Raw genomic sequence first — 14758 nt, 5'->3', positions numbered from 1 at the left:
TTATTTATAAATAAAATAAATATTTAAATTAATTATTAAAATAATAATTATTTATATAATTAAAAAATTCCTTTTATTATATATCTATTTATTCTTTTATTAATATTAATTAAATTATTATAATTATAATGATCCTTTATTTTAGATTATTCTGATTTAAGGGTGATCCTTCCCTTAAGTTTATTTATGGCTTGTCGTAATTTTTTATCCTGGTTTATTTATTAAAACCATGATTTATATTACGTAACCTTTTCTATCTTATTAATCCCGTAGTCTTTTTATCTTAGCGGCTGTGCGTTAGCTACCTGGTGGGTTTTAGTTCTTCCTTTCCGGGGTCGGGGTTCGTGAGGCCATGTTCGTAATATATAAACAGGCTGGAAACCGTCCGACCACACGTACTGGCCCCGTAGGAAGCCAGGATCCGAACGACAACCGACGTCGCAAGAGAACAAACACGAGAAGCAGCCGAGAGGCAGCATGGCATTGTCATCAGCACAAGCTCGTCCTAGTATAACAACCTGGTAGGAATCGGGTTTGCGCTACGCGATAGAGACCAAGACGACAACGAGCCATCGGCGTACCTGGTCACGATAGCGACGCCGCTTTAACGGAACCCCTCATTACGGAACTCCAGGCAATGGCTATGGCGCTGCACGCCGCCGACACAGGACCGGCCGAGACAGACCAGGATCGAAGTGATCTAAGTGATCCAAGACAAAGGATCATTATAACTATAGTGATCCAACCAACATTAAGAAGGGAATGAATGGATATATAATAAAAGGGATTTCTTAGTTATATAACCAATCATTACCTTAATAATCAATTTAAATATATATCTTACTTATAAATGAGGCCTATTAAACCTTAACGATTATACTCGCGACTTCGTTTATAAATCCCCCTCGTTATATCTTATTTAATTATATAAACTATCGCGTATAACCACTTAAAACTAACGTTCCCTGTTAGTATAAAGCCACGTACCTATATCCCTCTACGGTTTATCTTAGAAAGTATATTCGTCACATAATGGCCTCTTCGAACGCGGAGATCATTCCATCGTAAAGCCTGTCCACAGCTTTAGGCGAGCCGTCGGTCCCGGTCCAAATTACCCCAGCCCGTCGGGGAAATAGAACTTGGCGTAGACTTTCGGCGAGCGGCTTGAGGGAGTGGAATTCATGAGTAAATTCTTCCAAAATAGTCTGAAAGCCATCCTGATCCATGTCAAGTGACTTCCGTACTGCCAATTCGTCCCAGTCGCCACTACTCCATTGCCGAAGTTTGCTCGTCTTTAGGGGATTCTCCGTGTGGTTCGTTATGATTGTCCAGAGGAAAACGTAAAGGAATGACTCTAGGTCGTGACGATAAGTATGACGTTCACTCTTCAGAACACCAATAGCCATGAATGGTCTGGTGCCGGTAATGCCAAACTCCGTTCCTGCTCCTTCGGCCAGCTCTATTGAGGAATCGAGATCTATCAGGATTCCTTGAGGCTTTCCTTCATCTTGGCCATCCAGAATGATCATGTTCCCTGGGGATATATCTTGGTGAAGAATCTTGGCGTCATACCAGAGTGATCGGTGGCACTTGATAGCATCACGAAACACTTGAACTAACTCCAAGAGAGACTGAAAAGTGTGAAGAGGTCTACCGACAGGAGAAGTAACTATGCAGGCAAGGATACGATTTTGAAAGAGGTTGTCGGTTTCTTCTGTATATTCGACAAGTCCGTCAGTATTGCAAGTAACTTCCTGTCGTTGCCCTTCGATATTTCCATTCGTCTTGCGAAAGTGCGTCCTAGCGAATTTTCTGTGTCTCCCCCACCGGAGACCTCGGCGCAGATTTGCCGTACTTTCAATTTCTTCGTGATAATCAAGGGAGACGGCACCCCACACGCATTTCTTCTTGGCTAGTTGTAGAAGCTCATTCTCCGGACGCTCCCTGGCCCAACGCCATTTGAATTTCAAGACGTAATTCCATCGATTCGAATCGGGCATTCTAGCCCGGTAGCAAGTTGTCCCAGTGCCAACAAGGTCTTCACGAGACGCAATCGGCTGGCTTTCGAGATAAAGCTTTCCCAAAGAAGGCATCACCACACTATTGAGGATAATGTAGCTGCCGCCCTTATCTGTCTCAATGATGTTGATTTTCCCCAGGTCCTTGTCCGTCATCCGCTGGTAGCTGAGAATAATAGAGAGAAATTGGATAAAATCTTTCTGAATATCGAATAGGTCGCTACAATATAAGCCAGATCGATCAAAGACCCAAAGCTCGATCAGTGAACCGCGTATGTAGAAGCCATGTAAGAAGAGTCGCGTAGGCTGACTGGCGAAGACCTGGTGTGCAGACCGGCAGAGACGCAATAGTCCACCCTGATAACAACCGCAACCACGGTGATAAAATTGGCCAATAACCTGAACATGGTTCCATCGTGTCTGTACGTTGGAGGCCGGCGAAGTGGGCATGGTCAAGAAGAGACGTGCACCGTCGTCATCACTCTCGTGCTCGGGTGCTACATGGCCGCTAGGTATATGCCACGAGCCTCGAGCGCCGTCAATCTCCCGCGATATATAGTTGGAAAACCATTGACAGAAATTGTCGGGTGATGGGGCAGCTGATGGAACGGCACAGCGGCCTCTAACTCTTCCGGCTGCCTGAATTTCCAAGACAGCACCTTGGTGGGCATATTGAAAGTTGCCGAAGTATTTTTTGATAAATCCGCTCATGGGGCCGTGCATGCGGCCGTCTATGTTATCAAGGATATCTTGGTCGTCCGTCGTGGAGGACGGTGGAGCTAGCGGATGATTTACCGCCGGGTGATTCTCCATGGCCAATAGAACAGACTGTATAATGTGAGGATTGCAATGAAACCGCTAGTGAAGGCCCAGTCCTTTCGTGTCTGCAACGTCGTCGTATGAGGGGATCCTGGTCTGGCGCCGAGTGCCACACGACTCCAAACTGGTATTACTGGTTTGATATGAGATCTCGGGTGTGTAGTGCGAATCGTGGTGGGTGGTTGAGGTTGAGGACTTCCAAGTACGCTTGAATAGCGACCTCACGAGCTGCCTTGAAATTTGTTGCATGTGAAGTCAATCCATTCCAGCGAAATCCCTGACGTTGAAGTTATGGTGCTAAAGAGCGCAATTCTAGACAAGTGTGAATTGGAATGAATTGGAGTTGGAATTGGTAGTGCAGCAGCCTGCCCATCAAAAATGAGTGCAAGGGCAGCTTTATGCCTATGGAATGCACCTGACCTTTTCCGGAGGGCTCGCGCGCGGAGACAGTTTGGCAACTTTTGGGGTATATTTCCAACACGTGGCAAATCGAGGGAGTGACAGGCGGTGAGTAAACTGCATACAGGAAAGACGACTACAATTTCGATCACCCTGGGCGCTACTCCTACCACAGTAACTTCCAACTGGCTGAGGTTGAGGTGGAGTGGGAAAGATAAGTGGGGTAATTCTTCACTGCATGTCACCTTGCATTGACCCCCGCCATCTGCTGAGCAGAGGGCAGTGATGGCTAACATCCCACCGAGATAACTGCCAGTCGTTTGCTCCGGTCACCATGGCACAGGATTCCGCCGGTTTATTTAAATTATAATTATAATAAATTATAAATTTAAATATATAAATTATTTTTATACAAAGGCTTTTAAAGTATATTAATAATGTTAAAAGCATTATTTATATATTACCTTGCCTGTAGATCTTCCACCTTGGCAAGTTGCGAGCACCACAACCATTGCCAAGGTGAGATTGGGTTTAGGTTCATCTTCACTCCTTCCAAACCATCTTGTCAGATTATCGACAACGATGTCAACGTTGAACTTCCCATTGGTCATTTCAACTCCTTGCACCTCATCTCCATCCACGAATACTTGCAGAGATCGTACCCCTTCTTTTGCGCTACACAAACCAGTAATACGCAATATCTTGATCCCATTGTGCTCAACTAGCTCAGTCTCTGCTTCGAGCTCCGGAGGTGACTGGCCGATGATGCTACCAGCAACTTGGGAAATCGTGTCTGTGGATAATGGGGCTGTGCGGGTGGGTGGCTGTCTAAGTCTCGAAGCTCTCTCAAAAGCGTAGGCGTAACTGAGAATTGCGTTGTCCTCGTACGCTTTCGTGGCAAACGTCAAATTAACCGGCATCTTGGTATCAGACATGACACCCATAGGGACGTTTACAGTAGGAATGCCCAACTGGCGGATAGCACAGTTGCCGTTGGAGTAGAGCACGCCGTTGCGCCATGCGTGGTCTGCAGACTCCTTGGACACGTCTGCATCGGCTAGTCCAACGTCTCCATTACAAGGCCAAACAACGACGTCTAGGTTCTTCTTATCAAGCCAATCCTCGAAATCAGTCTTGCGCTGAGCTTCGAGACCGACCAGCGCAGGACCCAGCCCTGGGATGTCGTATATCGGCAAACGCTCCGAGGTGATCTGTGCCACGACGTCCTTGTGGCGGACAAGAGGATCGTTGGAGTCGTACTTATCTGGAAGAGATCCTGGCGGGCGCGGAAATATCGAAGTCGAGTCGACAGCGGCAAGTGTAGTGCAGTGAGCCACATCTGCATTGCTAACAAGAAAGTCATCCCATGCATAGGCCATGAGCTGGCACATATCGATCGGATTGCGGTGAGCAGGTGCAGCTGTACCAGGAGTGGGCACTGCTCCATCATCAACTTTTTCAAAGTTGGTGACGACCGGGAATTCGACTTCCTCGACAGTGGCCCCGAGAGATTCCAGTACGGCCTTGGCATTCTTCCACAGATCAATCACACTTTGACGTGTGTGGACTGGTCTAGCTTCTGGATCATGGCCGCCGATATACATCTTGGGCACACCAATTCTTTTCCCAGCGAGAGAGTTTGGGTCTTTCAGGTCACTGTAAGAGCCGGGTCGAATCTTTTCGACGCCTGGAAGTGATACAAAAGGCTGTCCTCTCCAGAAGTCACATGCCGTCTTTTGATCCTCTGCTACGATAACATCTAGCAAGGCAAACATGTCGGCGACTGTCCTGGTGTGTGGAACCACCGTGTCGCATGTTGGGAACAGTGGCCAGTTTCCACGAATGGATATCAGCCCACGGGACGGCGTGTATGCCACAAGGCCATTATTCGAAGCTGGGGACCTACCCGATGAGATAGTCTCCTCACCCATACCAAAGACACCAAAACTTGCTGCTGTGGCCGTGGCGGAACCATTTGAAGAACCCGATGCGAATGCCGCAGTGAGATACTTGGCATTGTATGGACTTTCTGCCCTCCCGTATATTCCTCTTTGCATGCCGCCGGCTGCCATAGGCGGCATGTTGGTTTTGCCGAGAATGACGGCACCAGCCTGCTTAATTCTGGCGACGGTGAAAGCGTCATCTTGAGCCACGAGATCTTTGAACGCAGGGGAACCCGAGGCTACAGTCAAGCCCTGGATCTTGTAGCTGTCTTTGATTGTACATGGAATACCGTCAAGTGGACCCAGCAGGTTTCCGGAAGCCCGACGGTCATCAGAAGCTTGGGCACGCTCGAAGACATCAGAGCAGAGTATTGGTATGGAGTTTAATAGAGTATTTCGTCGGTCATACTTCGCGATTCGAAGCAAATGTTTTGCGGTCAGCTCAACGCTGTTTACCCGTCCGGCCGACATGGCATCTTGCAGCTCTGCCACTGTGGCTTCAACAATCGTAAGGGTCTAGAAGCAATTAGTATAATACAAGCAACATCCGCTGCACAGCAACATACGTTGGACATTGTAAGAGTACTCGTGATTGAACTCTCTCTGGTAAAACTATAACTAGTCGCTGTAGTATGTGGGAGGTTTGGTTACATGTTGACGTTCAGGAAGAAACGCAAGAATGACTCGCTTATATAGACAGGTTACGACAAAAGCACAGCTCCTCTCTAACAAGCTGATTTACAAGCTATGACTCTACTTTCGACGTATTGTGATGTAAGAGAACAATTTAGACAGCTGTATCTGGTCCGCACTGCATGCGATGCAACGCATCTAGCAGGATCTAGCAGCTGCTAAACATAGAATCCTACAAGTTGGAAACCACTACTTTATCCGTTTCTGGATATCCTACTATGTTTGGTGTGGTGGTAAAGACACGGTACAAGTGCACATTCAAGCTTGCTGGACTGAGACGTGCAATTACCGAAGAAACAGCCGCTGCTAGTTGATTGGCACTTATCATCTCACAGCACTTACTGGTAAGTAACTGTTGAATTCGTAATCTACAGCTGTTAATTAGCATCGCCACTGTTGGTCGGCCAAGGCACGTTGCGCAGGAGCTAAGGATGCCGATCGCCAAGGGTCTGATCTAGCGTCAACTGAAACTGGGGGAATGCCCCGTTGGCCAGCCTATGGAACCTTTCGGAACATGCAATCAACGCCGAAGGCGCTAGCTAGCGGGTCTAGCATTCGATAAGAGCAGAGGGGAAAGTCTGGGGTTAATCACTTATCTCACAGGTGGACCTATCAACGGAACTCCTGCGGATTGTATCTAAAAGATATCTGTCAACGGACGAAAATGGGTTTTGCTACTTCATGGAAAAACATATATGAGCCGTCGCGCAGTCTGCCATAAACAGACATTATTCATGAGCTCCGAGGAGTCATTCTTATTTAGGACAAACGTCTCCTGTCTTTATTACGATGAATACCGACCACCTAGAGCACGACAACGTGCCAGGCACAATCTACCTTGTAGATGTAGACGGTGAAACTCCCACCTTCCGCCACGATGCTTCCCACAAAGATGTCGTACTTGTTCCACGGCCAAGTTCAGACCCAGAGGACCCCTTGAACTGGAGCCACAGTCGCAAGATACGGGCCGTCACAATGTCCTACATTTACGTCCTTGGTACTGGCATTGCCACGTCCCTCCAGTACTCTGTGTTATCCGACATCACGCGAGATACTGGCATCTCGACGGCAAACCTTGTTCAAGGCACCGGCCTCATGTTCCTGTTCTTCGGATGGGCATGTTTGATTTGGCAACCTCTAGCGCTGACGTATGGTCGTCGAGGCGTATACCTTACTTCCATGCTCCTCACAGTTCCGATGATGGTTTGGACAGCCTATTCTTCTACCGCCAGTGAATGGTTCGCACACCGCATCTTGATTGGGGTTATTTGCTCCCCAATTGAGTCTCTGCCTGAGGTCACAGTCTTTGACGTGTTCTTTGCACACAACCGTGGTACCTACATGGGACTCTACGTTTTCGTTCTGTTCGGCTCGAATTTCTTGGCTCCGCTGGTTGCTGGTTGGTTCAACGATGCATACGGTTGGCGTTGGACCATGCTTTTGGGTGCTATCATTCCAGCGGTTTGCTTCTTCATCATGCTCATGTTTATGGAGGAGACCATGTATTTCCGGGGCAGCACCATTGAAGGCCAGGATGGGGGAGCTATCAACACCAGCACCATGAAGCCTGCCGGACCCTCTTCCCATGCCGAGAAGGCTGAACTTCCCCCATCCGCGCCGTCGACATCAGACTCTACTGATAGATCCGTCCTCCCTTCCTCCGGCACGACTTCACTCTGGATGAAATACCGATGGTTCAGATCTCTTCCGGGAAGACCAACAAATAGCGACATGATGCGCATGGTGTACAGACCAGTGGTCATGATTGTCAAGTTTCCAACAGTCCTCTGGGCAGGCTTCCTCTACGGCATCAACCTATCATGGTATAATGTGCTCAATGGCACTGCTAGTCCTATTCTTAGTGCTGCACCATACAACTGGTCAGCTGCCCTCATTGGCTGCGTTTACACAGGACCTATCATTGGCGCTGCCCTCGCCTCATTGTGGTCAGGTAACGTTGCCGATTACATCGCACTTCGCCTGGCCCGCCGAAACAAGGGCATCCGCGAGCCCGAACATCGTCTTTGGCCATTGGCTTTCTCTGGTGTACTATCGGCTGCTGGGTTGATCACCTGGGGAGTAGGAGCTTACCATGATGCGCACTGGGTCGGCCTTGTCTTTGGCCTTGGGATGTTGACTTTCGGCTGCGTCACAGGTGGCTCAATGGCAGTGTCATACAATGTGGACTGCTTCAAGGAACTAGGCGGAGAGACGACTGTTTCGGTTATGATCATCCGCAACACGATTGGGTTTGGGTTCAGCTATGCAATCACGCCTTGGTATACAACAGAGGGATTGCAGAACTGCTTCATTACTGCAGGGATGGTGTCGATTGCGTGTACGTTTACATTCATTCCCATCATCTTTTATGGCAAGCGTCTACGGCGCTGGTCCATTCCGGCGTATCGGAAATATGTTGCTAGCTTGGTGGTTCACCAGGAGTAGGATGGTTGCGTTGTAGGCGATTCTTTCACATCCAGTATTATGCTTCACTCCTATGCTTTCTTTGTTGATGGATAAGTCAGGGACATGCTCCGAGTTTGATACTAGAAGATAGGTTTACCCACTTCGCTGTGCGCTCCTCGGTGACTTCAACGAGACTTTCATGAAACGCTATTCTGTTCATCAACGACATAGTATGAATTCTCTCTTTCTTGATAGGTGTATAAACCTCGTAATATGCAGTATAATGTCCTAAGATGTACCTTCGGCCAGCTTCCATAATCTGTCGCCAGAATCTGCAGCTGATGGTATGTGGTCTTTCAAGCTCTTGACAAGATTGCTCAGATTCATGCTATTTTGTTGTATATTAGCATCAACGGACCATCACGCAATCTAGGATATCTTGTTACGTCACATAATGCCGTTACTTACATCAATCGTTTAGCTTGTCCTAGGAACCGACCATTGTCTTGCTGCGAAGCGTTATGGAGCATATGTCCGACCCCCACAAGTTGATGAACCTGAGACGCCGTCAGCTACAATCACTCTAGTCGTTGATCTTTGTTCCGTACCAGGGGACTGCCTGAAACCTTGAAGAGTATGAGGGATACTTTCGTCACCTCCTTGAGAAACTCTTCAACAAGATTCATCATCTCATCGGCGGGAGCTTGACAATACAGTAAAGCCATGATGTTCACAAGCTTCCGAGGTGTGAGCATAAGCACATCTTTGACCAGTTCATTTTGGCTTACAGTTTCGGTACACATAATTTGAACAGCTAGGTATCTGCATCTGTTGCTCTGAAAGTCATTCTGATCTTGCGCCAATCCCAGAAGTATGCGGGGCTTTCCGGCTTTCAGACGTGCGAGCGCATCAAGTAGGGTTGCAGGAGATGGTCGGTCGCAAAACGGTGCCAAAACGGCCTTGCGTGACTTGCAAGCTCTCAGGCAGAAAATGGCGTACTCCAGTAATCTGAAGAGATCCGTGATGTAGTCCCAGCCTGAGATCCAGGCTTGCGCATCTGCTTCAGTTGATGGGGTTATCCGCGGATAAAAGACGGTAACTTGCGACTCTGGCATCCGCACAACATGACCAAGTATGCATGCCGAGTGTATCTCTAGTCTATACATACACCAGAACAGCCTTCTACGGTCATCGATATCAGATATTGAGAGATCTGCAGGCCATCGGCTTTCCTCGTGGAATCCGTGTTGTGCAACAAGCGCATGGTACAAAGCGAGGTACCGGTGCAGGTCGCTATGATTCCCACGTTGAATTGAGTATACGGCTAGTAAGCCGAATGATCGCAGGTAGTCCAGGTCTGTGCATTGCACGATACGGAAAGGGATCTTCGACGTCGCTTCGTAGAAGTAATTCTCGGAATCTGGAATAACGACACCCTGAAGGAGCGAGTTATCAAACACAGCATTCAATGATGCGGTTTGCGAGCTGACGGCGCAGAGTGCCATGAGCAACATGTAAGACGGGCTATCCGGGTCTGGAATAGACTCATCCCACCGAGACAAGAGATCTTTCTCGGGTAAGAACGGAAAGCTTCACAATGTCAGACGCTCCGCGGACGGTATTTGGGATGTTCTCAGAGCAGATGCACTCACTTTGGATACATAGTATCATGGTATATTCTCACCAGACGCTTGACAATATCAATTGAGCGAAAATTGATTTCTTCCCACGATGACAAGGCACCATACAACCAGGTCGAGGGGCTCGGCATCTGAAGGTCAAAATCTTCTGAAGTGTGAACATTCTCAGTCGTTCGAGGGTTTGGTGCAGTCGACTTTCTGCCGCGCTTTTGCACAGGCCTCTTCATGGTACACTCAGCGCCATAGTCCTCACACGTCAGGCACCCTGAAGAGCCTGCTTGCCTAGAATCATTCAAGGTGGACTGCGAGGATCCAGGCGTCTTCCAGCGACATCTGAGTCCCCTCATGTGACAGAAGTCGCAGGCCCGCGACGCGCGCTGACGCTTCTTGATTGACGCTTGTTGCATAATTCAAGCGTGCCTAATGATGGAACCAGTTGGTAAAAAGAGGTATCAGGTTTCGATGGGTTGTTTAACAATGCAGGTTACCTTCATCGACGTTTCCAATGCCCGATTTCAAGCGATGACGGTTCAACTACGAGTACAGTACAACGCCCTTATCGTGCAGCAATCAATGCAATCGGCCCTTGCATCTCCAGCTTTAAGGTTTACAGGCCAGTTGAGTTGCCGACCAATATGGGGCGAATGAGCAGCTGATAAATGGCTGTCTTATCAGCGGCTAATAACACTGCAAAAGTCGATTGAATCAGCAGCTGTACGTAATTTGCTTTACTCAAGCTTCACAGCTGTTGACATGCCCTACACGGCTGGTCAGGCATTGCCGAGCCAGACTACAGCAAGCTACCCAACCAGTAATCGCATGGCTGTCGGAAGTTTGGCAACGTTAAGTGTTGGTGTATATTGGCATACGAAGGAGCAGAACGCATGCTGGTCCCAGCCTAAATATCTCGGGAAAGAGACCGACATCGTGGACTGGCCGTGTTGCGCAGTCGTGGCATAGTACGTCATGACTCAGCCACAAACGCTAGAGTGCCAGAGGCACCTGTCGCATCATTTCAGCTGCATGCTCCGTGGCCAACTGCTTTTTCGAGCAAGAAGTGCAATAATCCAGTCTGATGTCGAATGTGGCCCTGGCGTCCTGATGTAGTGTTTAATGGGCAATGCACGAGTGTCGCATGGCACTGGTTGTGCACCGCAAAGCGGGTGATTAGAGCCACCAACTTGCATTTCCGTCCATTCATCGTATTAGTGCTTCAGCCACACGTTGATAGGAACCCCACGATCTCCACCCACCGCAACGGCTGGCTCTCCTTACTCCGCACTTGTGGTCACTTGTGGCCAGTGTGGTGATCGTGCCGAGTGTGCTGCTTGAGATACTCCTTGTTGCTTCGCCTCTCCCATTGCCACTCCGAGTACAGCGCACATTCCATTTCACATCTTTACAATGATTGACTCGCAAGATCTTGCTCACTTACAGCGCTGCGTGGAACTCGCTCGGGAAGCGCTAGAAGCAGGGGATGATCCATTCGGTTCAATACTGGTTGACAGCAAGACCAATTTGGTGATGCGCGAAGACAGGAACCGAAAGATCACGGAAGGCGATGCTACATTGCATCCCGAGCTCACATTAGCTCAGTGGGCTGGGAAGAATCTGTCACCTGATCAACGGGCTTCTGCCGTTGTGTACACTTCTGGTGAACACTGCCCAATGTGTTCAGCAGCACACGCCTATGTTGGCCTGGGACGCATAGTCTATGTGAGCTCGTCACTACAATTGAGGGAATGGATGGATGAGTTTGGGGCTCAGCCAGCGCCTGTGCGCCCCCTCGCGATCCATGAAGTTGCACCCTCGTTACTTGTCGACGGCCCAGCGCCGCCAGGTCTCGCAGCCGAGGTGAAAGAGCTGCATAGGCTCCGGATCGCCAGGTCCACCCAATGACGGCTAATGTTCTTTGGTCACCGGATTACATCAAGCAGGCTCCAGAGCTTAGCCACAGATACGCCTTGGTCAAGAACAGTGTACAGACAGACGGCTGGCAGCTTCAGGCACAATGAGAGGAATCTTCCTTGAAGGTTTTTACCCGAGCATCATACGCGGGTTCTTAAATCTTTGTTATCCAACCTTGCTTTGTCGCATCCATTTTTTTCACCGTGAGAATCGCTCAATACCATCAAAGGTGTCGAGCCGCAGAGCCACCCGTCGAAAGGAAACTTCCCCGAGACTTCTGAATGAACGCCCAGCTTTGTGATCATAGATAGCCCCAATGGACATAGTGCCTCTGGTCTATTGGCCTCCTTATAGCGAGGTTCCCTTTCTTGGTGTCGTAGTAACGCATTTGCTTTGTCTAGCTGGGGTGTTGGTATTAGCATAGCTTAGTCTTTCAGACCTTTTCTGATACATCTACACAACTGCATTCACACGGTCAAATCTTCCTTCACCGTGCTTATTGACGGTGCTGCGCGACTATAATGACACCCTTTGTCTCGTCTTATACATCAAACAAAAATAAATACCCCAAGACTCGCGACTGCCTTGACTTATATTTTCCTTAACGTTAACATATCACTGCATACCAATCACCAAACTCGACTTGATATAATCTATAGCCACCCATACTCCCATCTCGGAATATGTTGGAGTCCCAAGTTACAATTTCAGCAGTGCTGGCGCTGCTGGGTTCCACCGTCAATGGTCATATGATCATGAAAACCCCTCCGCCCTTCGGCAACCCTGACAACTCTCCTCTTACTTCGGCCAATTTTCCATGCAAAGTCACATCGGATCCTGCATCCTTTTATAACGGTGTTGAGGCCACGAAGATGAAAATTGGAGAGACACAGACACTCTCGTTCACCGGAAGTGCCGTCCATGGGGGAGGGTCATGTCAACTTGCCATCACCTCTGAGCCACAGCCCAAGGCGGACACTCACTGGCAAGTTATATTATCACTCGAAAGTGGCTGTCCCAGTAAGAGCGGGAGTGGTGCGGATACCTACGATTTCAAAATTCCGGAGGGGATTACTCCTGGAAAATATGTCTTCACGTGGACATGGCAATCCAAGTTGGCTGGTCAGCCCGAGTACTACATGAACTGTAGTCCGATTGAAGTTATTGGTGGTACATCAAAGCGATCTGATAATGATTCCATGGAGCTTATTGCCCGTGATGTCTTTCCTGACCTCTTCGTTGCCAACCTTGCTGACATCAACTCTTGCAAAACGAATATGAATCCACCTTCAGACGTGGAGTACCCAGATCCTGGACCCAATGTCCAAAGGCTATGGGCTACGCCATTGCTTTCAAAACCAATCGGAGACAATTGTTACCCTAAAGGCGGTTCCAAAGCAAGTTCTGCGGCAGTTGCCGCGTCACCCCCGGCAGTCTCAGTAAAGCCGACGGGAGCTGGATCGTCTGGATCAACGACCGGCGCAAAATCGGGGCGTTGCTCTGATGAAGGGGCATATTTTTGCGTCGGTGGCTCTCAGTACCAACAATGCGCCAGTGGTAGCTGGTCTGGTCTACAGGCCATGCCAGGCGGTACAAAGTGCAAGGAAGGGGAATCCTCAACATTGTGGGCCCGGGACGAGGTCAGGGGGTTGAGAGTACGCCGCAGATAATAATCTTTTGTTGGCTGGGATTAGAATTCGAAATCATACCTAATAGAAGATTGAAAAGTCAAAGCGAATTCACTTGCCACCTATCAATCCATAAAATAGCTACAAAGCATGACCGTGGTGCTGAGGTGTGTTGGTAGCTGTTAGTATTGCTTGTCGTGAGAGTTCAAGGCTGTAAAATTTCAAGATTGACACGATACCAAAAGAATGTACTTCCAACCTATTATATAGCAATATATACCGAGAAGTAATATTAAGTAGGAGATTACTTGCTCACGAGGCTTGTAAGTAGTCCAAGGAACTCCGAGCCCCCCAGCGCAAGCTTGCCAAGCAATCTGCGGAACCAGGCTGTTAGGATTGGGATACCGCAACGACAGACCGGCATCTGAACAAATAAATTTCCACCCCATGCTCCCAAACCAGGTCCTCCAGCTTTCCATAGCGTAAGGCGGTCGCAATCCGTTTCTGCTCCAAACAGATCAACAATATCGACAGGCACGGGATTTCCCGTACAAAAAGGGCACACGCGCATACGAGATGCGAAAGAGCAAACGACTACTGCGCTCATAAAGATTCCAGGGATTACTAACGGATCAAGCAGGCAATGTGGCCTGCTAGCCTCCTGTGTGATAATGTGTGCGATCTGACCGGCATGCCACACGGCTTGCCTGGAGCAAGGCGTGTTTATCCACGTAGTCAAATCCATGTCCGGACTACTTGCCGATATAGGCCCTCCTTTTCGACGATTGAAGTAGTAACGTGGCAAGGATAGCAACGATGACGGAACCCATAACTTCAAGGACGTAATATGATAGAGTATCGAAGTCTCAGACAGCAGCAGCTCGTCCCTCCTGGCAATAGTCCCTATTAGTGGCAGTACCCAACAGTAATTCGCACCATTAGACAGCTGAAGATCGGGGTGTTGCAAGGACTGGAAGTTTGACGAACATACTAGAAGTCATTAGCTTTTGCCCAGTCACGATCTCTGCACAAATAGCATCATGCGTAGGCTGGGAAGGGGTCCATGAATCACTTACCTTGAATAACTTGTTCATAGTATCCCACCAGCATTGCAATAGGCGGCACCAGGTCTGGTTAGAACGCTCAGCTTCTGCTCTAATACTCTCGCCAACGTCTATCAAGTATGGAGACTCTTCTGCAAGCTCCCAGATCCTGGACTGCAGAGAACAAAGAACTAGATGGTGGCAATGTGCATCCAACTGTCGACTAGCTGTATACTGGAACTCCGATTTTAGTGTTTTCCG

General features: G+C 48.6%; 5 protein-coding genes across 5 annotated transcripts; 3 read left to right on the top strand and 2 right to left on the bottom strand.

The window, feature by feature from the left end:
* Positions 1–1025: 1025 nt before the first annotated feature.
* On the bottom strand, positions 1026–5754 carry JN550_010933 (uncharacterized protein; the record flags this gene model as incomplete). The annotated part of the gene is made up of 3 exons (XM_049309242.1): positions 1026–2846; positions 3899–5695; positions 5746–5754. The coding sequence occupies 3 exons, from the start codon at positions 5752–5754 to the stop codon at positions 1026–1028; spliced, it is 3627 nt and encodes a 1208-aa protein (XP_049167173.1).
* Positions 5755–6661: 907 nt separating this feature from the next.
* JN550_010932 (uncharacterized protein) lies at positions 6662–8317 on the top strand (the record flags this gene model as incomplete). Its single annotated transcript, XM_049309241.1, has 1 exon — positions 6662–8317. One exon carries the CDS (start codon positions 6662–6664, stop codon positions 8315–8317), a length of 1656 nt encoding a protein of 551 aa, XP_049167172.1.
* Positions 8318–8566: 249 nt separating this feature from the next.
* JN550_010931 (uncharacterized protein) lies at positions 8567–10325 on the bottom strand (the record flags this gene model as incomplete). Its single annotated transcript, XM_049309239.1, has 5 exons — positions 8567–8666; positions 8747–8835; positions 8887–9015; positions 9067–9868; positions 9931–10325. The coding sequence occupies 5 exons, from the start codon at positions 10323–10325 to the stop codon at positions 8567–8569; spliced, it is 1515 nt and encodes a 504-aa protein (XP_049167171.1).
* Positions 10326–11322: 997 nt separating this feature from the next.
* JN550_010930 (uncharacterized protein) lies at positions 11323–11817 on the top strand (the record flags this gene model as incomplete). The annotated part of the gene is made up of 1 exon (XM_049309238.1): positions 11323–11817. One exon carries the CDS (start codon positions 11323–11325, stop codon positions 11815–11817), a length of 495 nt encoding a protein of 164 aa, XP_049167170.1.
* Positions 11818–12509: 692 nt separating this feature from the next.
* On the top strand, positions 12510–13496 carry JN550_010929 (uncharacterized protein; the record flags this gene model as incomplete). The annotated part of the gene is made up of 1 exon (XM_049309237.1): positions 12510–13496. One exon carries the CDS (start codon positions 12510–12512, stop codon positions 13494–13496), a length of 987 nt encoding a protein of 328 aa, XP_049167169.1.
* Between the last annotated feature and the right edge of the window lie 1262 nt (positions 13497–14758).

This window comes from Neoarthrinium moseri (genome assembly GCF_022829205.1).
Source record: "Neoarthrinium moseri strain CBS 164.80 chromosome Unknown scaffold60_Wmoseri_CBS_16480, whole genome shotgun sequence".
In the NCBI taxonomy this organism is placed as follows: Eukaryota; Fungi; Ascomycota; class Sordariomycetes; order Amphisphaeriales; family Apiosporaceae; genus Neoarthrinium; species Neoarthrinium moseri.
This window is presented reverse-complemented; position numbering and strand designations above follow the sequence as displayed.